This window comes from Electrona antarctica (genome assembly GCF_951216825.1).
Source record: "Electrona antarctica genome assembly, chromosome: 5".
In the NCBI taxonomy this organism is placed as follows: domain Eukaryota; kingdom Metazoa; phylum Chordata; class Actinopteri; order Myctophiformes; family Myctophidae; genus Electrona; species Electrona antarctica.
The window spans coordinates 6,958,895-6,986,333 of NC_136810.1; the positions used below are offsets into that span (position 1 = coordinate 6,958,895).

Here is a 27,439-nt window from a genome sequence, read left to right on the forward strand (position 1 = left end):
AACATCCCCCATAAACTAAACTCATAACCTTCCCTTGTAGAGAGAGGCCTGTCTGTGCTTTTGGACAATGTTATTGTTTTATACCCCCCTATGTCAGGTTCTTCAAGAACAAGTTATAATTATGAAGGAAATTAACATTGTTTTCAACTTCACCTTTAAATGTGTAAAGTCTGTCGAGAAGAAAACACCCAGCTTGGAAAGCAATCATTTTGCACAGTATAAAAAACACACAATTATTTGAATTCACTCTTTGCCAGGCATAATTATTATTTTGTTTGATTTTATTTTCATTAGTATGAATTACTTGGTTTAGGACATTACCTTACAGTAGTATCAGCTCATCCAACAAGATGTTTTGAAGTGTAGTTATTTTTGTGCATATAGGGTTTTAACCCACAGTTTTGTTGCTTTCTTCCATAATATTACTGCTAGTTTATGTTGTATTATGTTTCTGTATTAACAGTTCCACTCGTGTATTGATGATATGATTGGGCCAAAAATAAATGAAGGACAATTAAGGTGTTGTTTTGCCTGTAAGGAGTGGTTTACTCTCTCACCTCTCTGAGGGCTGCACCAGCCTGCTTACACAACAATAGAGGACAGCCACACCCACCCGCTTTGCATAAAGACCATCAGGTCCTCAACCGTCCTCACACACGGTATAAATACCACACAGTGTAGTACCAGGCCCACTACCACACTGTAGCTATACCTACAATGAGTGAGCCACCGAGAAAGAAGACGTTTGTCCAAAGCAAACTCTGGATTGCCCCTCAGCTTCGTGGAGAGGCCAAGGCCTCCACCACCTGCAGTATCACTGCCAGTGGATGCTCTGCTGTCAGACGTGGAGGAGAAACCACCACCACTGGAGGACAGAAATGATGACAACAACACAACCAGGAAAAGAAAAATAGCTTCAGTTATTCAGCCGTCTGAGGAAACGGTCAGCAGCAGCACAGAGGCAAGTTTTTTGATTGATTGATTGATTGAAGAATTTATTAACAGTTTGCAGAATTACAGTACATTTCAAGCACAAACTCAATACAAAGTCTGTTAACTGTGAGTGGACGACCCAATTAAGCATTACACTTGTTTCCAATAGGGTCCACCATGTTCAAATCATCAAAACATTTAGAGACGTACAAATAGACACTTCTATAGACAGAACAGGAATTCACCATAAAGGAGGTAAAAAGGGAAAAGAAACATATACAGTGAGGGGAAAAAAAGGGGTGGGCGGTGGGGGGGATTCACGTTCAGCTCCGTTAATTTGTTTGTTTTCCTTGGAGGAGTTGCGTTGGGTCCCCAAGTCGGCTCCGTGGCCGTACCTTGAGTTGGCTGTGTGGCCGTGACCGTCTCTTGTGTTGTCCTTGCGTTGGGTCCCCAATTCGGCTCAGTGGCCATACCTTGAGTTGGCTGTGTGGCCGCGACCGTCTCTTGTGTTGTCCTTGCGTTCGTGTTTGAGGGATTCCGATTTTACAGGGGCCAGTTTCGAATTGCAGCCGTCCGTAGGTGCCCTTTGAGAGCGGTTTTGAAAGAGTCAAGGGATTCGCATGTCTTAATGACAGTTGGTAGGGCGTTCCACATTTTGGTGGCATAGGAGCAAAAAGAATTTAGTCCCTTGTTTGTGCCGAATCTGGGTTGTACATGGTTCGTTGCACTCCCTCTGGTGTTGTGGGTGTGGACTTCGTTAACATTAAGGAAGTATCTAGACAGGTACATGGGTATCTTGGTGGTGTATCGAACCACTGGACCACAGGCAATGGGTCTGGACCAGACCCATTGCAAGATGCTGTACTCTGTCGTCGACCCTAAGCCATTCCAGCCTGTCGAAGTGGGCAGGGGTGAGGTGGGTTCGGGGGGCTAGGTCAAGTAGGAGCCTGACCAGTTTGTTTTGGGAGGTCTGGAGCCTGGTTTTAAGGGCCTTTGAGGTGCTGTGGTACCAGGAGGTGCATGCATAGTCAAAGAAACCCTGTACAAGTAACGTGTTGTTTGGTAACACTTCCTAGCTCATGTCTGTAATGCATTATAACTATACGTATCATGCATTATAATCTGCTTATAACACTGTTAAATTATAGGAAGTCTACATATTCATATGCCTAATGCTTTATAACAAGGATAACACTATAAAGCATGACTTCAAGTATTATAGTAGTTGCAAGATTCATATACTATTATAATTCTCATTGTTGCAATATATTAGAATGAATTACAAATAAATCATGTAGGCTATTTTAAGCAGTTTTAGTGTTTTTAGACATTGGTCAGCATGGTTGAATGGCATGGCAAGTCATGACATTCCTGAAGGTGCAGACAGAAACCCTTTGTGCTGTTCTTGCATACATTTAGTGCGATTTGGTCCATTTTACTTAAAGCACTCACCACATGAAGTGACATTTAATCACTCTACATAGCTAGTCTATGTTAGATTATAACAGCAGATTATACACTTATCCCAACGGTTCAGCATGAGCAGTGAGCTCAAAAATCATGAGAGAACTCATAGGAGGAGAGAAGCCCTACCACTGACAGTTGGGGATTTTTAGTAAAAATCTTGTGTAAATAGTCAGGGGATATTATTCTCACCAAGACACTTAATGAAAGTCTGTGAGTGACCACACTGACCAGTAATGATGCAGCATTGTGATACTTCACCGTAAAGTCATTACAAGGGACTCATTATAAGAGAGCATTACTCTAATTTTACAGTTTTATAACACTTAAGTAACTATAATATGGTTAAGTGCTAGATGTATAATATGTTTGCATTAATACATTTTACAATGGGTTATAAGTTATTACTTATTACTATCTATTGTCAAAGGCAAATGATAATACAACTAGAAAAAGTGCCCCTCGGGGCACATGTCTCCGGCAGGTCAGGTTGTGGCCTCCTGGTGGCGCTATAATAGGCCAATGTGAAAAGGGTGCATTTCTTCTTACACCTTGGAGGGCAATTGGATGATTTGAGGCATTTTTTTCCAAAAATGTGTTTTGCAAAAATAAACCTGTTGGTGGCGCTATAACAGGCCAATGTGAAAAGGGTGGGATATATTCCTCAGCCTAGTAAGAAAATGTGTGAAAGATTTCACGTAAATTGCATGCTGCGTTCATGATTTGAGGCTTTTGTTCAAAACGGGGCAATCGTGCAAACTGAAAGCCAATTATAGCCAATTAGGATGGAATATGAAATATCGGACAGATCCGACTTGAGCACAAGACCATAGAGATACTGTGTAACGATTTGTGAGATTTTTGGACAGAATCTGGAGGAGTAATATCAAAAAATGTGTTTTACAAAAGTCGGCCTCCTGGTGGCGCTATAAAAGGCAGATGCGCAAAATGTAGGTCAAAGGTTTGTCCTTGGCCTCTAGGGAGTGTGCATGGAACGTTTCACGCAGATCGGTGCAGTTTTAGATAAAAAATGTGAAAAGCTGCCTCATGGTGGCGCTATAACAGGCCGTTCTGGAAAATGTGGGGCAGAGGTTCATCGTTGGCATCCAGGGAGTGTGTGTGCAAAGTTTGGCATCGACCGGGTTAACGGTGCCGGAGATTAGCTGGTAACAGACGGACGGAAGGAAGGACGGACACACACACACACACACGGACGGAGTGCAAAACATACTCTCTCCCCATGCCTTCGGCCTGGTGGAGACAATAATGCTTCATGGGAATTGTTAGCATCATAGTAGTGTTTTACTACATTTATTGTGATGATGCCTATAAGCTATGTTGTGCGGCCCATGCAGTTTCTAATGGTATCCCATGTTTTTATTTTTTTCAGCAGAGAGATGATAGCTGCACACCTGAAATGAGCATTCCCCAACCCTCGTCCTCCACTACGATTCCTGACTCTACCACAGTGGAGGGGAGCTCACCATTTGCTGTGTGGACAGAGAAGATGTGGGCCAGGAAAAAGGAGGCATACCCCTGGATCGACTGTAAGGATGGGAAACTGGGGTGCAAAGTTTCCTCGTCCACCACGGATTTCTCTATCCTCAAAGAACAAGAGCGAGAAACAGTAACAGAACATGAATGGTGTTTTTACACCATCACACCTGGAGGAAACGACAAGCGTGAAATGTTGGCATCTCTGATGAAAAGAATAACTAGACACAGACTGTCATCCAGTCACTTTGCTGCACAACGCATACAAGACAAGAAGGACGAGCCACCAAAAGACAAAGACAGCCTCCAGAAGGCCATGTGTAACGTGTTCCGTTCAGTATACTGCTTGGCACAAAAGAACACGCCGTTTTCAGATAAAAGCGGATTGCAGTATTTACCATGCAAAAATGGGGTTGCGCAAATAACCAAATGTATAAGCTCAGACTTGCAACAGGACCTCTGTGATAGAATCAAAGGCATGGAAGGTAAAATATCAATTATTGTCGATGAAACAACTAGCCTTGGATCTGGAACTACACTGATGGTGTACCTCAGATGGTGTGCAACAAACAAGAGCTGTGAGCCACAGTTAATGTTTCTAGATTTGATTGAGCTGCCGAACCAAAGAGCTGACACCATTATGGAACATCTGCTGAAATGCCTCAGTGTACGTGGCTTTGATGATGCATATTTGAAGGAACACTTATTTGCATTTGCAAGCGATGGTGCCAGTGTCTTGTTGGGGCGGAAATCTGGAATAGCTGAAAAAATGTCAGAACTGTATCCTAAAATAGTGACCTGGCATTGCTTAAATCACAAACTGGAGCAGGCCGTGGACGACACCGTGTCTGAGGTCAGTGGCGAGAACCATTTTGTGGACTTTATGGACAAATTGTACACTGCGTACAACAGTACATTTAAGTATGCTGAATTGCAAAAAGCAGGGAGAATTGGAGGTTTCCTGAGCATGAGACATGTAGGCAGTTCCTTTCGCACAGTGTCTGCAGTGTGGGATGATTTTGAGTCACTATGTGCCTACTTCAGCTTTGCAAAGACCGATGAGAAACGGCCGGGTACGATAGGAAACGCTTTGCCGGTCTGTTAAAGCAGCTGACTTCAAAACAATTTGTGTTAGATTTGGCACTCATGTATGACACGCTAAACGAGTTAGCCATGCTATCGACACATTTACAACAAGCCAAGTCAGTGACCTGTGCAGACAAACTGATCAATTGTAGCTTTCAGGTCATTGCTGAAATGGGAGAACGACCAGGACCCAAAGTACGTGCAGCTGAAACGGCGGTATCAGGAGGCATGTTTGGCACAGTTGTGTTGACAGACGACCCAGAAATAGTCTCCCTCGACCGTCAACAGTTTCTCAGCAGTCTCAGCAATAATCTAAGCCATAGAATTTCAGACTCACAAGTTTGTGTCAATTTGATTTCGCAGCTGAAAGTTCTAGAACCTGAAATGTTGCCGTCAGCACAGAGAAGCAGCACGGACCTCACATTTGAAGAGGTGTGGTATGGAGAGAACGGATTGTTTGAACTGTGTGACAAAATACTCAGGCTGCCACGTAGGGAAACCAGGGGTGTTTTTTATGCATTCGTGGACATTAAGTATGGCGTACGCACTAGACCTGATGATTTCCGGTCTTTATTGAATTGCATAAAACTCATTCCATGGAACACTGCCGAGTGTGAAAGTGCATTCAGCCACATTAATCAAACGATCATGTCGGATAAACACTCACTGATTGAACAGGTATCATCCATGATGTCCATCAGGTTCAATGGACCACCTCTAGCCACGTGGGATCCAACACAATATGTGAGAACTTGGCTTTGGGAAACTGTGACGACATCCGACCAATTCGATGATCGAATGTCCTCATACAAAAGTTTCAGAACCATCATAGAAGAGCACCTGCCCGCAAATAGCGACCCACATGCCTTTGACAAGATTTGTGCTCAAATGTCGTAATGCAGTTGTTGAATCTTTGAATCTGTTATCTCTGAATCTGTTATCATGCTGACAGTTCATGTAATGTTGATTTGACTGTGTTGAAACCAGATTATGTAATGTGGTTGTTGTTGTTGAAACTTGAATCTTGTTTTTTTCTGAATAAAGTAGTTGAAGTAAACTGAAAGTTTTATTGTAATTATTCTTTCATTTGAGTTGCTAAATGCCACCAGTGTGGCATATGCTTCAGCCACAACAGAACTCTCAAAAATCACCAGAGAATTCATACTGGAGAGAAGCCCTACTACTGTGACCAGTGTGGGAAACGGTTCAGCATGAGCAGTGAGCTCAAAAATCATGAGAGAACTCATAGGATGAGAGAAGCCCTACCACTGACATTTGGGGATTTTGAGTAAAAATCTTGTGTAAATAGTCAGGGGATATTAATACAATCTGGGAATACATTTCTTAGCAATAATATTTTTTTTTTGTTTCCATTCAACCACCCTAGGGGAATTTTTGACAGCTGCTGAAAGTTGGGGTACTATTGACAACCAATATATGGCAAAATGTTCTAAATTTCATTATACTTTAAGTAGCATGATGTGACATGTCAAACTAGGTTTTTCATGATTCTGAACCCATTCCAAGCATTAGTTTTGCACGAAAAACACTCCTTGGGCTAAATTCGGCCATATCCCCCTATATCCCAAACCTCATCACATTTGTGAAGACGGCAACTTATAGCATTTAAGATGCCCTGCAGCAGCAACAAATGAACATGGTTGTCACAGCAATGTGATGATCACCTCTGCATCCAGCTTTGTATCAGGTCAGGTCACCTCACTTTGCATGTAAATGCTTCCCCCCAACATTTCTCTGCAACCACTGAAATCAGACAATGACCTGCTGCTATGCTTAAGGGGCCGTGTCCCGAAATCGGTAAATCAGTGCCCCTGGGCCCTGGGCCCTTTGCAAAAATCAACATCGATGCTGATTTTGGCAAAATGACTCGCAGTTCATAGGCCCAATCCCAATCCGCTCCCTTGCTGACTCAATGAGCCCTCACTGATTTAGCTGCGCGTTCATGTGAAGTCTGCGAGGCCATTAGGGATGTCCCATTTGAAATCGGTAAATCAGTGAGGGCTCAGCCCCGTCCCTTTATGACTGTGACCTTTGCCAAAGTCAGCATCGATGCTGACTTTTTGTAGGAAATACCTGTTACCCTTGTGGGCCTATCGATTCCCTTCTGGTCATTGGAATTCAAAGTACGAGTTCTGAAAACCAACACATGATGGCACTATTGTTCCAGAGATGGGGAAGTTAGGGCCGACTACGGGCGCGTTCGGAAATAGCGCACTGAGCGCACTGTGCAATGCAAACTAATAGGACAGTGCGCTCCCGGTGCGCATTTCCGAACGCACCCTACATCTCTCCTGTCAATGACAGGCTGTCATAATGCCTACCTTACGTTTTCCACATTACAACAATTGTATAGTATATAAACTACAGCTGCAATATCAATAATAGGCTAAACAGTGGACCCTCCTGTAAACAAGTGTAATGCTTTATGCAGTTTATGGTGTCGTCCAATCACAGTTTTTGTATTGAGTTGTGCTTGAAATGTACTGTAATTCCGCAAACTGTTAATAAATACTTCAATCAATCAATTGAAACAGTTTATTACATTTTACAGCAGCAACGCTCTTGGTACAGAGCAATTTGTGACAGCAGCAATGTGTGTTAATAGGCTTACAACAGTCTAGTGGGTCTACATTTTATGTGGGCCTGCTGTGTACATAAAACAGTCTACTTTTTGCCAACTAACAGTGTGTAGTCTATGTATAGGCCTACTACAATATCTGAAGGCCTACAACGGTCTAGTCTATGTGATGAACTCCAGTGAAATTCTCCTAGAGAATCATTCTACTGATCGCTTAGACAGAAAGATGAAGATGAAATGTCCTTTTAAATACAAACACATAAACATAACAATTATACATTATAACAGACAAGGTGCAATATGATATAAATAAATAAATCTTTTATATGCCGTGTAAAGGGTCAGGCTTAACATTTATTTTCAAAATCAGACATTTTGCATAATTGCCTGAGATCGCTAAGTAGAAACACCATGGCAACAAGCGATACAGACAATAAATGAGGATTCCATCTCAATGGGAACAGGAACTAAACAGTCATCAATGTGGTAACTGGTACCCCTGAAATATTTCTTCTTGGATATGGCTTACAAATCTCATCAGATATCAATGACAATCAATGTCATTCAATGACAAACAATTCAATAACATTCAATGACAAACAATACAATAACATTCAATGACAACCAATAATTAAAGTCATATTGTGTAACAGTTTCAATTAAGCAAGTTATTTTCTATATAATCTACGCTGGTATATGTTTCACAATAACCTAACCATTCCACATGAATGTGTTTGACAACTTCTCTAAACACTATTACAAGTTTAATAGTTGTGTGTATTTTACAGTGAATAACTACAGTTTCTGACTTTCTGACAACTTCTTATTACACTCGAAAATATCCTTGGGAACTAGGACCCTGCGGAAATCCTTTGAGGTATTTATTATAGACAAACTGTAATAATAATGGAGCTAACAAGAGGCGTCACCAAAACGTCCACTAAAATGAATGTTACACAGTATGACTTTAAATAAAAAATAATCTATTATGGCTTTTGTACTGTTGTCACTGTAACGGAAGAGGAACCAGGACGTCCACATAGCTGACCGGGAGATAGCCTGACTGGCCACCCAGCATACCCTCATACCAGTTAGAATCAATCCTATTGGTCAGGATGATGATGTCACCCTCCTTAAAGCCCAGCTCGCGCTCGGTGTGCGACTGGAAGGAGTAGAGCGCCCGGCAACAAGGCTGGTCAAATGTCACTTCATTCTCCTCTGTATGAGATGCACAGAGACAGATAGATAGTGGAGAGAGAGACACAGAGACACACAGTGGAGAGAGAGACAAAGACAGATAGATAGTGGAGAGACAAACACAGAGACACACAGTGGAGACAGACAGACAGACAGACAGACAGACAGACAGACAGACAGACAGGAGAGAGAATGAAAAATCACCCTCATGTGAAGTGAGGGGCGCACTCTTATCATCATAAATCTGCCAATCAAATCATCGCATTCCGTGCTACAAACACACAAAGCTGTGCATAGGAGGGGCTAGCACCACAAAAACATGTCCATCAGGCAAAGCCTCTCTGTCTCCGTCTCTCAGAACAACCAGACACTATTTCAGCCTGACAATAGTAGCAGCTTCCTATTGTGTTAGCTATACTGTATGTTCAATGCATGAAACGACCTCAAACATATACATCCATATCCTGAGAAAATGACTTACTAACTTCATGAGGTCTGCTAGAAAACGTTGAGAACCCCTGCTCTAGCAGCTAGAGCAGGGGTTCTCAACGTTTTTGGCCGGGGACCCCCGGAAATGCTTTGGCAATGTCTCGGGACTCCCGCCCCGCCCCCTCCCGACCCCCAATATAAATTGACTGCTACAATAACCTTAACCCATTTTGACCTGGGAACGATTCTATAAATGTCTTCTACATCCTGACAGTTTTCTGAAAAAGCTATGTTTCTATGTCAGTCGTTCTTCGATTTTTCAAAAATAGCAGACCTATAAGCTCGTAGCGCGTCACTCGGTGGCGCGCTACGAGCTTGTAGATGTGATATTTTTCAATAGCTAAAGCATAACATAATGCTAACACCAAAAGGGGTTCCCGCCCAGAATGGGTTAATAATAGAGACAATACACCATAAATAAATACTGAAACCACATATAATCATTAGGGAAGGTGTATGCATGTACTATGTGTAATATATGTAAACTTCATTTCCACTTTCCAGCCATTCAGTTGCAAAAACAAAAAAAAATGTGGGGACCCCCCAAAATAATTTGGCGACCCCCCGAGGGGTCGCGACCCACAGGTTGAGAACCCCTGTGCTAGAGAGAGACAGACTTTTTTCAAATGTCTTTATTGAGACAGTAGGAAAACTGAGAGGGAAGCAGTATACGAGAGACAGACAGCAGGAATGCTACAGAGGACAGACACTGTAGTAGGAGAGACAGACAGCAGGAATGCTACAGAGGACAGACAATGTAGTAGGAGAGACAGATAGTAGGAATGCTACAGAGGACAGACACTGTAGTAGGAGAGACAGACAGCAGGAATGCTACAGAGGACAGACAATGTAGTAGGAGAGACAGACAGCAGGAATGCTACAGAGGACAGACAATGTAGTAGGAGAGACAGACAGCAGGAATGCTACAGAGGACAGACAATGTAGTAGGAGAGACAGACAGCAGGAATGCTACAGAGGACAGACAATGTAGTAGGAGAGACAGATAGTAGGAATGCTACAGAGGACAGACAACGTAGTAGGAGAGACAGATAGTAGGAATGCTACAGAGGACAGACAATGTAGTAGGAGAGACAGATAGTAGGAATGCTACAGAGGACAGACAATGTAGTAGGAGAGACAGATAGTAGGAATGCTACAGAGGACAGACAACGTAGTAGGAGAGACAGATAGTAGGAATGCTACAGAGGACAGACAACGTAGTAGGAGAGACAGATAGTAGGAATGCTACAGAGGACAGACAACGTAGTAGGAGAGACAGATAGTAGGCAAGCTGAGAGGGAACCAGTGTAGGAGGACAGACAGATGGAAGGAAAGCTGAGAGGCGAACAGGGTATGAGAGACAGACGGTAGGAAAGCCGAGAAGAGGAAGATAGTGTAGAAGAGACAGTTGGGAGCGGGAGTTAAGTTAATCATCTTTTCTGGGCAGCCTATTGAATCATAACTGCTCAGTTTAAAAAACAATCCATCCATTCCTTTATCATTTTATGATATTTGTCTAACCAATAAACCTTGACCGTGATTATATGGGCATATTACGTGGGCATATGGCTGACCTTTGTTGTCTTCTGCTGCAAGCTGTGCCTAGTTTTGATTTAGCTTTTAACTGTGTTTTTGTATTGACTGTTTTTAACCTGTTGTACGGCGACCTTGAGTGCCCTGAAAGGCGCCTTATAAATAAAATGTATTATTATTATAACCTTGACATTTGCCCTTTTTAACACAAAAGGCCTCCTCTCTTAGGGACAGCCTACTGATCCCACCAAGTTTCATGAAAATCATCTGTTGTCGACTAATAGACGGACTGACAGACAAAAGGAATGGGGAGAAAATAGAGCTAATGATACACAGATATTAATATATCACCTGGTGATGTGTGAGTTTTGATTGACAGCTCTTCGTAGACTGGGTTCTTGGTTGTGGGCTCTGTAATGGACTGAGCTCTTTTGGACTGGAAATGTCTGCGGGGTTGGTTACTGGCAGCAGTCAGCCTGCAGACACACACACAGCTCAGCAAGTGTCCCTTTACCCACATGAACACAGTGTCCCTATTCTGGGAAGTATCCTTGAGCGAGACAATAGCGACTTTAAGCAACGACGGATACGGCAGTCGGCTACGGCAACCGGAAATGGATCAGTGCTCGATACATAAACCTGCTCTCCGTCGCAGCCCTTTCTACTACGGGAGAACCTACACTTACACTTAGTGTCTACAACGCCATGTCATAACCATGTTTATTGAAATTATAGCTGTCATACATTTACACCGATTGCTCCCATCACCTCTCTTATGCTGTGTAATGTGTTGGCATGCTCTGAATGAAGAAATAACACTAATACCATGTGTCATATTAACCATGTTTATTAAAACGGTTTTAGAATAACACAGATTGCTCCAACACCTTCCTCTTTCCACTGCTGATCATGTCAGAATGTAAGAATTAAGCAATATCGGCAAGTTAGCTGACGCGCGACGGGGTGTTTTAATAATATGTTGTGTTTGTGTGTTTATGTTTGACACATGCTGCATGGACGCGTCACCATGGCAACCAATGTCGCCGTCGCCGGAGGCTGTTTGCTTAACGATTTTGACAGCTACGGCGTGGGCGTCATAGCCGCCGTACTTCCGCGTAGCAGAGCCGTCCTGAAAACAGTCGTTGCTTAAAGTCCCTACTGAACCCATAACTTCTCCAGATGAGCAGGTTAGTGCCTTTCGTGGTTTCCATCAATGTGTGGGTGAATGTAATGCACATTGTAAAGCGCGGAGAAAATCACTACCATTTTTCCGAACGTCTGGCTTTCAGAAATTACGTAATATGGCAGCCAAGTCTATGGATTTTTTTACATAAAAAGAACAGCACCCCACGTGGCGTCATGTGGCAGCCAAGTCTATGGACTTTCTAATGTTCATTTAGACAACATAGAGTAGCAGCAAAGTCTATGGACTTTCTAATGTTAGAGCACTTTAAACAAAGTTTACATGTTTACAATGTTTGTTTAAAGAAGTGAGGTGCCCCTCACTTCACACAATTTTTCTATCCTACCAGGACCTCTAGTACAGGATTTCTATCCTACTAGTACCCCTAATACTGCAGGTTTCCTATCCTACCAGGACCTCTAGTACTGTCTAGCCTGGGCACCATTTCATTTAGGGTATATGATCCTGTCGGGAGCGGATGATATCGTTACGTCATGTTGTAGTATTGTTTTGTAGTCGACAGGCAGGAACAATCAAACAGAACTTCCTTTTCCCTCAAACCGATTTATCTCAATAAAAGCTACAGGCTACGAGAGCTTTTATTGAGAAAAATCGGTTTGAGGGAAAGGGAAGTTGCCGCCCCATTGTTCCTGCCCGTCAACTACAAAACAATACTACAACATGACGTAACGATATCATCCGCTCCCGACCGGATCATACAGACTTTTGAAACAGAGTCCAGGCTTTCCTCCGAGGTGGAAAGCCTGGTGAGGCGAGGTTAAGTACTGTCTGCTGGAGTTACTACTGTAGGTCCCATGGTTTTCTATCTTTCTAGGACCATTAGTATATGATATGATGTTGTATTATTATGCAATTGGACCTGGCCTTTAGCTTGAGTATATTGCTACAGTGTAGTGCTACCTTTATTATTACAGTTGTTATTATGTGCATTAGACGGTGTGTCTGAACCTGGTCTGTAGGCGGCACTGCAGCTCCGCTAGAATCTGCAGAGAATGACGATGAAACTCCAGAAAGGAACCAATCAGAGAAGAGAGCTGAGTGATCTGTTGTACCTGGATATCTCACACACACACACACACACACACACACACACACACACACACACACACACACACACACACACACACACACACACACACACACACACACACACACACACACACACACACACACACACACACACACACACACACACACACACACACACACACACACACACACACACACACACACACACACACACACACACACACACACACACACACACACACACACACACACACACACACACACACGATATCATATAAATCGGGCATAAATTCACTAGGGACCACCAGGCATTCAACTGGACCCAAACTGACCTTTGCAGGTCCATCTGTTTTTTTACACACAAAAACTGTATCAAATTGGGGTCAGTGGCCTAATGCCTCTCAAACCTCTCAAAGGTTGGGGGCGTTAGTCTCTAATGCAGCGATTTGCAGGGTCTAATGCAGCAAGGCTCTAATGACAGCGAGTTGCGAGTTTAAATCCAGAACCTGACGACATTTGCTGCGTGTAACTCCCCCTCTCTCACTCTCCTTTTTTCCTGTGTCTCTCTCTACTGTGTACTATTCAATAAAAAAAAATAGACAGAAAATCCCCAAATCACAAATCATTAAAAACCATCAAAAATCATAAAAAAGAACATCTTTTGGTTGAGCATTTACAGACCAGTAAGGGACCATTTGGGCCCCTGGTGGTCCCCGAACCCAACATTGAAAACCAGAGCAGTATATGATGTCATGTTTGAACTCACGTCATTTTGGAGCAGAGTGAACATGCTCCTCTCAGCCAGGTCCTTGGAGGTGGTGAACTTCTCCCAGGCCACCGTGTCCTCCTCCTCTCTCTTTCTCCTCCTCTCTGCCTCGTCCTGTTCCTCTCTCCTCCTTCTCCTTATGCGGTAGTCAAGGTCCAGGCGGCGTCCCTCCAACTTCCTCAGGTGGTACTGAACAAACAATCACGACACAGTTCAGGACACACCAAACACCAATCACAACATTATCTGCTTAGTTTCTCATGACAGACGTGTTGGCTCCCACAATTTTGACTGAGCTTCTCTTCTTCCCAGCTAATATAAGTCCTGCCCCATGCGGGAGCTAACTATTTCTTTTTTTTTTAATGTTTTTTTTGGTGGCTTTCGCCTTTATTTTATATTTTTTATGGAGGGACAGACAGTAGGCTGACAGGAAATGGGGAGAGAGATGGGGGGAAGACATGCAGTAAAGGCCGTCGGGATCGGGAGTCGAACCCGCGGCACACTGCCAGACTGGATTACCAGCCAAGGTGCCTGGACCACTGAGCCATGGCCCAGGCTGAGCTAACCATTTCCATAGACAACACCGGTAACCTCGGTCCCAACAGCCAAGAACCTTGGTGTTGTCCTGGACAGTCAAACACTCGTTTAAAGCACACATTACAGCCGTCACTCAATCCTGTAGGTTTACAGGATTGAGTCTATCTCTATAACATTTGACGAATTAGACCCTTCCTCACCCAGGAGTCAGTCAGCCCAGCTCCTTATCCAGACAACTCCCTCCTTACTGGCCTACTGGCATGCGCACTTAAGCCTCTCCAATTGATCCAAAATGGTCTTGGTCTTCAACCAGCCAAAATTCTCACATGTCTCCCCCCCTTCTCTGCTCCCTCCATTGGCTCCCGGTCGCTGCCTGCACAGAGTACAAAACTCTGATGCTGGCATTCAAAGTGCATCAACACCAAAACCTAGCCCACAGGGAATACCGTTGACTGGCCTAAGTAGCCTACCTGCTGCGCTGCAATAATATTATATCACAACATAATGTTATATCGTTGACCAGTATGATTAAAAAAGGGTTAGGCCTATGTCTTTTTCATTCAGAAATGTTGAAATGTGGAAAACTTTAGTTAAACATGCAGAGTGACACATTACTTTATCTGGGTTATATGTTTTGACATGAAATAATAATCCAATAATCCCGTACTGTGTGGTGTTTTGTTTCATTAGCACGAGCGTGATAAAATAGGCTGCAGCTTGTTGTTATGCTGCTGCTGCTGCTCTGAACCAGAGGCGCATTCACAATAAGTCTCGACCTCGTCTCTCCTTGAAAACAGACTGACAAAAAAAAAGATCGAGACCATTGGCCCCTCGCCCATTCACGGATGTGTCCATTCCGTGGCGCGACCCTCCCATAGACATGCAAATGTATACGCCTTTGTGTTCAAGGGAGGCCAGGGTGGGGGATACCTGTTCTACCTTGCTATCAAAGAAGGCAAGAGAGCTACATTTGAAACACTACTGATGGTATTTGATGCATGCTCAGCTGACGTTTTCGCCAGTGTCCATTAATTCTTAAGGGCACTAATTACACTGCCAATGACCACATGTACTGTTGAACGCCTGTTTACTAGTGTACAAAGAGTAAAAAGTGCACGCAGAAGAACAATGACAACGTCCCGCCTAAATAGTCTGTGTCTCCTAGCGTTTGAGAGAGGTTTAACTGAAGGTCTACGATTCTGTTATAGAGATTTTCAAGCGAAAGCCCCGTCGTCTCATGTTCTGAGACATCACTAAGCTGAACACTATTTGATGTTGCTGTTAATACTGTCAATGAGTCACTAATTTGTGCTGGCGTCATGTTCTTGTCTTTTGTGTAGCGATGCAGCTTCTGCAGTTTCACTTACAGTTTATACAACAGCATGGCAAGCAGCACAACTGTCCCCTGCCACTGAACCTGTTACAGACTGTTATGAGCCACAGTCAGTTGTGTGATCACCACATAACGCTGCATGCACAGCCTGTATTATTGGTTAGTTAGTGCTGAGCTGATGTGATTGTGGGAGTCAAACGCTCACCCCTATCTCCCGGAGCTCGTTGTCATGGAGACAGTGCAGAGGGTCGATGAAATTTTGTTTGACACAGATGTCCAGACCTTCCCTGAAACACGACATCTGCTTCAGAGCCACGCCCACTTCTGACAGCGCCCCACCTAAGCAAAGCAAATAGTGGACAGACAGACAGCAAAAGCAAGACAGGTGCACGAGATTAGAAATTGCAGACAGAGCCAGACAGAGAGGCAGGGTGAGAAACAGTTTCTCACTCTGGCTGATGGACAAAGTGAGAGATAGAGAGACAGACAAAAGTGAGAGACTGGGTGCTGGCGGCGTGTTTCCTCCTCCGCGTCATCAGTACCCATACCCGAGGCGGGGTTGGCGAAAGGGCCTTTCTGTGTGGAGTTTGCATGTTCTCCCCGTGTCCCCTAGGGTAGGTACCCTCACAAAAAACATGCAGTAATCCTGGTCTCTAAACTGCCTCCCCCTGGCCAGCCGGGGTGCCCGATGGAGGGGAAAGGAACTGGTTGGAATAACGTGTTCCTTCCACGCGCTACGTCCAATCAGGGAAACTCCCCCCTGTCAGGTGCAAAGGAGCAACTTGGACACTCAGGCATGAAGGAAGCATGAGTTCAAGTCCGTTGCTCTGCCCATGTCCCCAATATATGGGGACTAGGTTGGCGGAGGGTGTGTAGAGCCCAGGATCACATTAGATAATTGACACAGGGGTGAAAAATGGGTTACAAAATCGTGGGATAAAAATTATAAAAAAAAAAAAAAGTGAGAGACTGATAAAAAGGGTATAGACAAGGACATAAACTGAGTGAGAGACAGCTAGACAGGGTGCAAGATAAAGACACAGAATAGGAGAAATATGGACAGGGTGAGAGATAGAGAGGTGAATGTATGAACAATAACCAATGATGTTAATAAACATACCAAAAGCAGAGCTTGGTCCAAGCTGCTTGCTGTAGTGCACCATACAATCTCCCAGCATGCCCTCTGGCTGTGGGTAACCCCCAGACTTTTCCTGCCCACCCATCCTGGACAAGGTGGCGAGCATGCTCATTTTGGCCCTGTAGGCTGGTGACGGGCCCGGCAGAGAGAGATAAATAATTATAAACTGCATTCATAGTTCATGTTCAAACACAGACTACTGCTTTTTAATTCATACTGTACTACTAAAACTGACAGCCATTAAGGCCAAGAGGAATAGAATTCAATACCGTGTAGTACTGCAATGTAGTATAGTGTATTATAGATAGTATTGTTGTAGTACACTAGTATAGCCCATTGATAGAGTATACACTTTACCAAGGTTCAGGCTCTGTAGTAAAGATATAGAATCTCAAAGAATTGAGATCACGATTCTCACACGATCCTCATTTTTTCCATGAAAATATTTATTGTCTTTAGTCTGTATTGTTGCTGAACATTACTACATTCAAAATGTGGCAAACTACTGTGGCTTTAAACAGACAACATCAAAGTGCTTGACTTAAGTCTCTCTTCTTGTAGCAAAAACATAAAACTAAAATTTATTGGACAGCCAACTAGTGCTGCACAATAATTGCTCAAATTTAGAAATGGATCACATAGGTGTCAGCTGGGGAGAGGCGGAAAGGACATGCCCAAAACCGCGTTGGATGGAGAAGAGTCATCGATGGCCTATGCTCTGCTGGGAGCGATGGGCCTAAGTAATGGCCCCTACACACTGTAGGAGTTTTAAAGTTGTCGGCGAGTCATCAGATCGTTATGCATTTCACACGGCAGGAGTCTTTTTTTTTATATCGTCTGTCATCATATCGTTGTGGCTTTCACACTAAACGATTGGTCGCAGACTAGGCATCACACACTGCAAGAGTTCACCAAGATGCGATCCAGTTGGAGGGAGATAAAACCACCTACTATAACCCAATGGAAACAGAGACTGAAACAGGTTTATATAATGGAGGAAATGACTGCAAGGTTACAATTAAAAATGGAAAGTTTCATACTTAAATGGACTTCTGTAATATTGTACTTGGGTGTTGCAGTGTATGTGTAGAGGTCTAAAAGTGAGTAGTGGTTGTTGTGTCTATAAAAATGCTTTGAAGAAGTTGCAGGTGCCTGGTCTGTAGCCGGCCGTGGGGCGGGGGATCCGGGGGCCTCTGGCCAGTCACTTGGTGGCGGTCTGGGGGTCAACGGAGCTTCTGTCTCCTTGGGGTGTGAGCAAGGGCTGGATGCAGGCCGGGCTTGTTTGAAAAATGCTGTATTTTTGAAGTTTGTCAAGCTGTTTTTCTGTTTTTCTTTGGATTTCTTTTATTGTCTGTTTTTGTTATATATTTTTGTTTTCTTGCATTCACATTTATGTTTGATTTCTGTTACATTTTTTTTAAAATAAAAACAAAGTAAAAAAAAAAAAGATGCGATCCAGACCCGATATTCATTTGTTTTTATTTTATTCATTTTTACATCTCACGCACGTGCAGGGTGCCGTGATACAAGCGCGAGACCGACACAGGACGCCTCTCTCTATCTCTCTCTCTGTGTGCACGCCACACACACACACAGGACAGCCAGGCTACACAGGGCGAAATGTTTGTGATAGAGTGTAGCCTACGTGGGCTGCAGTGAGACAGAACGTTAAATCTCGATTTTCATTAAATAATTCTCCGTCTCGCGCGCACGCACACACGCACACACGCACACACGCACACACGCACACACGCACACACACACACACACACACACACACACACACACACACACACACACACACACACACACACACACACACACACACACACAGCGGTTTTATCAACATTATTCAAGTGAAATGAGTTGGGTTTTATACACTATTTAACAGCAACATTGGGCTAATATAGCTACCATTGTACGACACAGGGCAGGTACTGTACGATGTCCAGTCGGCGACAGAGCCAGATATCAAACCTGCTAGATATTCAGAAGACGTCGGGGAGATGTCGGCGAGCACTTTTATTGGCGCTATATCTTCTCGCAGGGCCTTTCATACACAGCGAGCAAAACCTCGCCGACCAAAGCCCGATCTTGCGTCAGATCGGGAGGTGTCTGAATCTAGATCTTGATTTTTTTTTCTTTTTAAATGTATTAATTGTGCAGCACTAAATAGTTGTAGTACAGCATAGTCTTGATAACATATAGACAGTATGTGAGAAAGTACCTGGGTTTGGCTGAAGGTAATCTGAAGTTCTTGACATCAACTCCAGAACCAGCCTCTGGATCACAGCTACCTTCTAGAGGTCATAACAATGATTGAGAGAAGAGAGAGAGAAAGAATGTTTGTAAATGGTTTGCGTTTCTATAACACATTTAGCTTTACACTGTGCATTACATAATAGTTTTGGTTATTTCATTATAGTTTAGTTTTAGTTAGTTTTGACATATTTTTTTCTAATTCAGTTAGTTTTAGTTCGTTTTTAGAGCTAGTTTTTATTTTGGTGAAAATGCTTAGTTTTAGTTTAGTTTTAGTTTAGTTATAGTTTAGTTTTCGTTTTTTTCGTACTTTGGTTTATTTGTGGGTTAGGATTAGCATGGCTACATGCTGCTGTACGGTGCTGAAAACTGCCGTAAAACTTGTTGGAGAAATGAGGAAATTAATTTAAAAGGATTATATTATAAATATCCGAAAGGCATATAAATATTGATAAAAACTAAAACTAAGGGTCTATCATTTCAGTTAGTTTTGAGGACACACAATACAGTTTCAGTTTAGTTATCGTTTTTCCAATTTATTTTTAGTTTTTATTAGTTTCAGTTAACTAAAATGTTTTTTTAATTCAGTTTTCGTTTTTTAGTTAGTTTTAGTTAACTATTATAACCACACACACCAGTGGTGGAGGCAACCATGTAAGGTACTGCCCTCATCGTGAACAGTTAGGGGTTCAGTGTGTTGCTCAAGAACACTTTGACCTGGAAGAAGAGAGACAGGGGTCAAATCATGGACGTTCTGGTTCCCAAAACGAGCAGCATCGACAATACAGAGCAGCGGTAAATAGAGGTAGAAAGCAAATAAAGAGTGTCCATTACAGTCAGTGCTTCATATATTTCTCACCGTATCTCGTCACAAAAACTATCAAAAAAAGATGTCCATTTGGTCAGTGCAAAAGTGTGAGAAGTGAAGGTGCACACAGCGAAAAACAGCACAAAGAACCCCACCCTGTAGAATGTCATTTGAGGTCAGATGTCTTGAAACATTAATTATTCCAGGTTATCCCATTTTGACCTGAGATCAGATTCTAAAAATGTCTTCTACATCCTGACAGTTTTCTGAAAAAGCTATGTTTCTATGTCAGTTGTTCTTCGATTTTTCAAAAATAGCAGACCTACAAGCTCGTAGCGCGCCACTCGGTGGCGCGCTATGAGCTTGTAGATCTGCTATTTTTCAATAGCTAAAGCATAACGTAATGCTAACACCAAAAGGGGTTCCCACCCAAAATGGGTTAAGTTACAGTTGCCCTGGCCAGGCGACCATTGTGTGTCTCATTATAGGTCTTCAAAGGACTTTATGTACTTTCCAAGTACATACACATATCTGATGTCAAATACAGCGTTTTTGTGACAGCAGTGTGTTACGTACCTTCTCCATTGTGAGGAAGTCTTCATCTAGTTTAGTTCCCTCTGCTCCGATTAACCTCTCATTAAAAAGCTGAGAGAGAAGGAGGGATGGAGAAAGAGACATTTGCATTATTTATATTGTATCTGTTCACTTAGCTCTGGTCCATAGCCTTCTACTGCTTCTACGATTCTGCCCTGCAGTATAAGGCTACGGGACTTTCGGTTCTAAATCTCAAATCGAAATCAGACCAGCCTCTCCTCTTTAGTGGAAATCTCACAAACGTTTGACCTACTCACCAATACAAAGACGGGTTGTGTCAATAGAAAGCCTACTTTCCTTAGTGGACGCACTCTGAGCCCCCCACCACACGTATAAACGGTACTTTTTGGCCAAAAAGGGATTTGGTTTCCACCGGAAAAAAAATACTTTTAGTTACTCCAATGCGCCCTCTACCGATATTGCCCAGAGAACTGCCTCATAGAGAATATTTTTCCTCCGGTGAAAAAAAATCCCTTTCTGGCCAAAAAGTACAGTTTATACGTGTGGTGGGGGGCTCAGAGTGCGTCCACTAAGGAAAGTAGGCTTTCTTTTTTTTTCAACTTGTTTTTTTATTGTCATTGCCGGGGTAGACAATACATTTTATACATATGCATCATATATCATCATTCAGTTCTTCAATACAAAATTGTCTCCCCAAGGAGACAGCAGCAACATAGAAAGTAACACATTTGAAAAATAATCATAAATAATACTAACAACAATAATAATGAAGAAATGTAAACATGAAAGACAACATCTTGATCGAGTAATTCAACAGACATGAAATAAAATAGAATAGAATAAAAACAATAAAGTAAATAAAAGGAAAGAGGGGGAAGGGGGGGTGTCCATCAATCTTTGTAATGTTAAATCTCGATGCGCGCGAAGGGCGTCCATTTCTTAACAAATTGCTCATTTTGTAGCCTCACCAAATAAGTAATTTCTTCCATGTCTAATTTCTTTTACTTTATTTAGCCATTGTTCGTGGGTTGGAGGGTGTTTTCCTAGCCAATTTATTGTGATAGTCTTTTTGGCCGCTGCTAACAATATCTGGAGGAGGTACGTACACCTTTTTCCTACCTTCAAACCCAGTCGGCACTACTCCTAGAATAGCTGTCTTGAAATCTTGTGGTATCTGAGTGTCAAACACTCTGTTAATGTCATTAAAAACATTATTCCAGAATTGCTGTAATTTAGGACACGTCCAAAAGATATGCGTATGATTACCGATCTGTTCACCACATTCCCGCCAGCTCAGTTGTAGGAGTAGTGCCTGCTCTACCAGTCAAAAAATCTGCTTACAATTTTCCATTGATATTCTCTCCAAGAATTAGAGTTTGTTACTTTATGCACTTCAGTGCAGGCGTCTAGCCATTCTTCTTGTGAAGAAAGTAGGCTTTCTAATGACACAACCCGCCTTTGTTTTGGTGAGTAGCAAAAACGTTCTTTTAAAATACGCTAAAGAGGAGAGGCTGGTCTGATTTCGATTTGAGATTTAAAACCGAAAGTCCCATAGCCTTATACTGCAGGGCAGAATCGTAGTAGCAGTAGAAGGCTATGGACCAGAGCTACTGTTCACTCAAAACAGTGAGGCAGAAAATAAAATATTTTACCGAGAATTCTGCTGTTCTGAAAGAGTTAATGAGAGGATTACAAAAAGAGAAAAAGTGCCCTTCTGGGCACAGGTCTCCACCAGGAGGATATGAGTGTGTGTGATGTTTGGCAAAATGTTTAGGTATAGTAATATAAACATGTTTTTTTGTTTTTTTGCAACAATTTTCTTCATTTTGTTGAGGAAATGCAAAGCCAGATCACTCATAGCATCTCTGAGGATAGAATTCTGGATGAGCAGGACATTTGCAGCATTGTACAAAATGGGCCACTCCTGAAAACTTTGGAAGGCAATCTTAGCCAATCAGTGTAGAATCTGAGAAATCCAACAGACTCGTCTTGATCACATGACTACAGAGATCATGTGGACCGATTTGCGTGAGATTTGGATGAAATCTGTGCGACTAATATAAACAATGTGTTTTGCAGAAATCGGCCTCATGGTGGCGCTATAACGGGCAGATGTGGAGGGATGCAGGGAAAATGTTTTTCCATGGCCTCTAGGGAGTGTGCATACATAAGTTATACACAGATCGATGCAGTTATAGGTAAAAACAAGAATTGCCCTGCCCTGTTATAGCGCCACCGTGAGGCTGATTAGGAAAATAATTAGTGGCATGTCGTCCTTGGCCTAGTGGAAATGTGCGTGCATAATTTCACGGAAATGGCATTTTGTTCGAAACGGACCAATCATGTGAGATTTGTGAGACGGAAGGACGGACACACACACATGGACGGAGTCTAAAACATACTCTCTCCCTATGCCTTCGGCCTGGTGGAGACAAAAATAATGTAACAAACAGAACAGCTATCTGAATGATGAAGATGGTGATTTTAGATAAACATCTTAAATCATGGTTGTTAGTTTGTTTGGATGGTACATTGTGCTCTGTTAGATTCGAATTCCAATACATTTCAAATCCCCTTCACTGTAGTACGCGTATAACACAATGTTTTAATTTGGTAACTACTCTTCCATAACAGCGTCTCTCTCAGTCATTATTAATGACTAGAAGTTATTCATTATTAATCTCTCCTGCCCCATCTCTAATATCCCTTCCCTTCATTTCTATTTATAAAAATGTAAAGCCTTTTTTTCCAACTTCTAGCCTGCCTGCCAGCCAGCCAGCCAGCCAGCCAGCCAGCCAGCCAGCCAGCCAGACAGACAGACCTGTCCTCGTCATTAAAAATATCCACACACACACACGCACAAAAAAAAAAAACTACACCAAAACAAACAAACTCCATCAAATGACTTTTTAACCTTCTAACTGGGTCCCAGTTTGGCCTGGGGCTGCAGGGGGACAATGACCAAACTATCCTGCCCTCTATATCTACCAACCCCCTGGCTCTCTGCCAGGCTGACAAAGAAAACAACACACCACCTCGGTCCACCCTGTGTTAAAACAACACACCACCTCGGTCCACCCTGTGTTAAAACAACACACCACCTCGGTCCACCCTGTGTTAAAACAACACACCACCTCGGTCCACCCTGTGTTAAAACAACACACCACCTCGGTCCACCCTGTGTTAAAACAACACACCACCTCGGTCCACCCTGTGTTAAAACAACACACCACCTCGGTCCACCCTGTGTTAAAACAACACACCACCTCGGTCCACCCTGTGTTAAAACAACACACCACCTCGGTCCACCCTGTGTTAAAACAACACACCACCTCGGTCCACCCTGTGTTAAAACAACACACCACCTCGGTCCACCCTGTGTTAAAACAACACACCACCTCGGTCCACCCTGTGTTAAAACAACACACCACCTCGGTCCACCCTGTGTTAAAACAACACACCACCTCGGTCCACCCTGTGTTAAAACAACACACCACCTCGGTCCACCCTGTGTTAAAACAACACACCACCTCGGTCCACCCTGTGTTAAAACAACACACCACCTCGGTCCACCCTGTGTTAAAACAACACACCACCTCGGTCCACCCTGCGTTAAAACAACACACCACCTCGGTCCACCCTGTGTTAAAACAACACACCACCTCGGTCCACCCTGTGTTAAAACAACACACCACCTCGGTCCACCCTGTGTTAAAACAACACACCACCTCGGTCCACCCTGTGTTAAAACAACACACCACCTCGGTCCACCCTGTGTTAAAACAACACACCACCTCGGTCCACCCTGTGTTACATCCAGTGTGGTAACCTAAAACAACACACCACCTCGGTCCACCCTGTGTTACATCCATTGTGGTAACCTAAAACAACACACCACCTCGGTCCACCCTGTGTTAAAACAACACACCACCTCGGTCCACCCTGTGTTACATCCATTGTGGTAACCTAAAACAACACACCACCTCGGTCCACCCTGTGTTACATCCATTGTGGTAACCTATGCATATCTGTGACTCTGGTGAGTCTCTTGCCTTTCCTCACCTCTCTCTCTAAGGCCATTTTTGAAACTAGCTCCTCACCACTCGCCCTACACACTTCCACTCGGTTTGAGCATAGATGCAATGCATAATAATAATAGATGCAATGCAATGCAAGTGGATGGGAGGGGAATCCCAGTGCCGTCTCTATTATTTATATATCTATGCTCAAACCAAGTGGAAGTGTGTAGGGCGAGTGGCGAGGAGCTAGTTTCAAAAAGGGGGTAAGGCTTTTATAGCAGTCCGGCTCATGTTTTCATTCCCTCTTTTACTCCATTTTAAAAGGAAAGAAACAATACAACTGTAACCAAGGAGGGGCTAGCGCCCCAAGTGACGTACAAAGGCAAACAAATGAGTAATGTTTGAGGGGCGTCCCGTCACGTCTCACATTTGCCATCGACAATGAAAGGAGAATTTACGTCATATGTGCCTGAAATATGATGGCATGATGGATATGATGGCAACACAAACATTAAATGCCATTTATAATGAAAGGAAAATGTACATCAATACACCAATCACATAAATTCAGTTGTCATCTTACATGATCATGGTGAAAAGATGATTTTTCTGATACATTGTATCATCATAGTTAAAAGATAATAAACATTAGTTAACAAATTAATTCATGAAGTATATTCATTTTTTATTGGATGATGTACGATGACAAGAGCGCCCCTCACTTCACACGGGTGTGATTTAGGCTTTTGTACGTCACTTGGTTATAGTTGTATTGTTCTATATTCAGCTATAGTGTCGATTTATGTCCTAACACAAACATTAAATGCCATTTACAAATGTAGTATGTAGACGAGCAAATCGTCTATTTTGTCCAAACACAAAAATTAAATGCCATTGACAATAAATGGAGAATTTACGTCACATGTAGACGAGCAAATCGGCTATTTTCGTCCTACACAAAGATTAAATCCAAGGAGCACACTTTTCTAGTTTTTGAGGGGCACCACTAGCCCCTCACTAGTGTCCAGCTTTTGATGTGTGCACCAACTTTGCGTAAACACAAACATTGCGTAACAAACATTGATGACGAAGCTGAGGACAAATTGTGATTGTCCGGACTCCGGAATGAGATGATGTATGAAGCTGATGATGTACGATGATAAGAGTGCCCCTCACTTTTTTTGTTTTTATTTTCACTTAAATGACAGGCCCAAACTTGGGACACCAGGGTTAAAGGTGTTAATAGCTGAGTTAAGTCTAATCAGCACTGCTGTGTTGGACAGTGCCTTACAGGGCGGGGCAACGGGAACAGGTCCCCCTGCCCTGTAGCTGTAGGCTAGCAACCCCACCCCCCTCCAAGAACATAGTCCCACACACTCCCATAGTCTCTTTCTCGTTGCACTGTATGTCATCAAAAATCACACCCGTGTGAAGGGAGGGGCGCTCTTATCATCGTACACGTACATCATCATACATCATCATCTCATTCCAGCCAATGAGAATTTGCATCCTCACCGTCGTCTTGTTTGTGTTTGTGTGTTTGTGTTTGCAGTGTACAAACACTCAAAACTGGCCATTCATTGTCAATGGTATTCACTGTTTGTGTTAGGACAATGTTTGTGTTTGGACAAACCCTCAAAGCTGGACATAGACCCCTCAAAAACAGTGATAAGAAATAGGACTTCATTGTTTAACATGGCATCCTGTCAGCAACGTGTTTACAATAATCTCATGTAAACTACAAAACAAAAATACAACTTTAAAGCCAAGGGGTTTTTAATCCTGACCTATAAGTTACACAAACAACTGGAAAATGTCTCCATTATTATAACTTCGGTCATCACAATAATAGGCATGTGCGCTCACACTGACTATAATATAAACACACGCAAACGCGAACAACAAGACACTATATACTATGGTGCTCGATGGGTCACCAGATTCTGTGTTACCTGACTTGCTTTGTGGAACTGTTTCCTTATCCCAGACACAGACATCGTTGACAGCGACGACACATAAACAAAATGACAGACTGTTGTTATCGGTCAACTGATCCCGCGGTTAGTGTGTGTGTCTCCAAATCCTCCCATCGATTCCTGGAATCCATCCATTCATCATCCATCTGATCTGATCTCCTCCGTCTGTCGCAATGAATCAGTGCACTAAATCAGCTGGAGCTGTCATCAACCAATGAGGTTTGAGCGTGGTAAAAAGCATTTAGATCCCATCGCCTAGAAGGGCGGAGGCGAGCTCATTGGCTAGTTGGTTGTCAGGGAGATCAAGTGACTAAAAATACAGAGGCGGGTCTTAGTTTTTGGATTGATTGATTGGATTTTTAACAGTTTTCAGAATGGGTACAGTTAAAGGAAAGTACAGGTCAATACAAAAACTGCTAAGAGGATAAAACCAGAAAAAGCCTTGTTTACATGATAAGAGTCCTCCATGTTCAATTCCTCAAAACATTTAAAGTGCTCTTTGAGAGCAGTTTTGAAGGAGTCTAGGTATTCACATTTCTTAACGGCTGTTGGTAGGGTGTCCCACATTTTGGTGGCATAGGAGCGAAATTAATTTATCCCCTTGTTTGAGCCGAATCTGGGTTGAACGTGGTTTGTGGAACTCCCTCTGTTCTGGTGTTGTGATCATAGACTTCATTGACATTCAGGAAGTATTTTGACAGGCACAGTACATGGGTATCTTGGTGTAGCGAATCATGTAGACCAGGCCCATTGCAAGTTGCTGTACTCTGTTATCAACCCTAAGCCATTCCAACCTATCAAAATGAGCAGAGGTGAGGTGGGTTCTGGGAGTAAGGCCGGGTATAGTAGCCCGACCAGTTTGTTTTGGGATGTTTGGAGCCTTGTTTTAGGGCCTTTTGAGTTTTGAATGCGTGAGAAGGCATCGTCAAGCTAGGGTGCAAACTTGCAAACTTATATACCGTATTATATGCTAAGATAAATTGTTGCTCAAACTATAGATCGTCTGACAAGTTAACCAAC

At 43.0% G+C, this 27,439-nt stretch overlaps 1 protein-coding gene across 1 annotated transcript; it reads right to left on the reverse strand.

Moving 5' to 3' along the window:
• Positions 1 to 7,518: 7,518 nt before the first annotated feature.
• On the reverse strand, positions 7,519 to 26,630 carry sh3gl3b (SH3-domain GRB2-like 3b). The gene is made up of 9 exons (XM_079501918.1): positions 26,396 to 26,630; positions 20,446 to 20,514; positions 19,030 to 19,102; positions 16,785 to 16,928; positions 15,870 to 16,003; positions 13,795 to 13,983; positions 12,948 to 13,051; positions 11,147 to 11,271; positions 7,519 to 8,794 (listed from the first exon to the last, which is right to left on the reverse strand). The coding sequence occupies exons 1-9, from the start codon at positions 26,438 to 26,440 to the stop codon at positions 8,583 to 8,585; spliced, it is 1,095 nt and encodes a 364-aa protein (XP_079358044.1). The 5' UTR covers positions 26,441 to 26,630; the 3' UTR covers positions 7,519 to 8,582.
• Between the last annotated feature and the right edge of the window lie 809 nt (positions 26,631 to 27,439).

Bases quoted from the DNA above. Each gene is read 5' to 3' on its own strand.
- sh3gl3b (XM_079501918.1), bottom strand. From the start codon at position 26,440: ATGTCTGTGTCTGGGATAAGGAAACAGTTCCACAAAGCAAGTCAG. The intron at 16,004-16,784 runs GTATGTTTATTA...TGCTTTGCTTAG, and splicing joins TGGACCAAGCTCTGCTTTTG to GTGGGGCGCTGTCAGAAGTG. The intron at 11,272-12,947 runs GTTCAGACACAC...GTGTGTCTGCAG, and splicing joins CAGTGCCGCCTACAGACCAG to GCTGACTGCTGCCAGTAACC.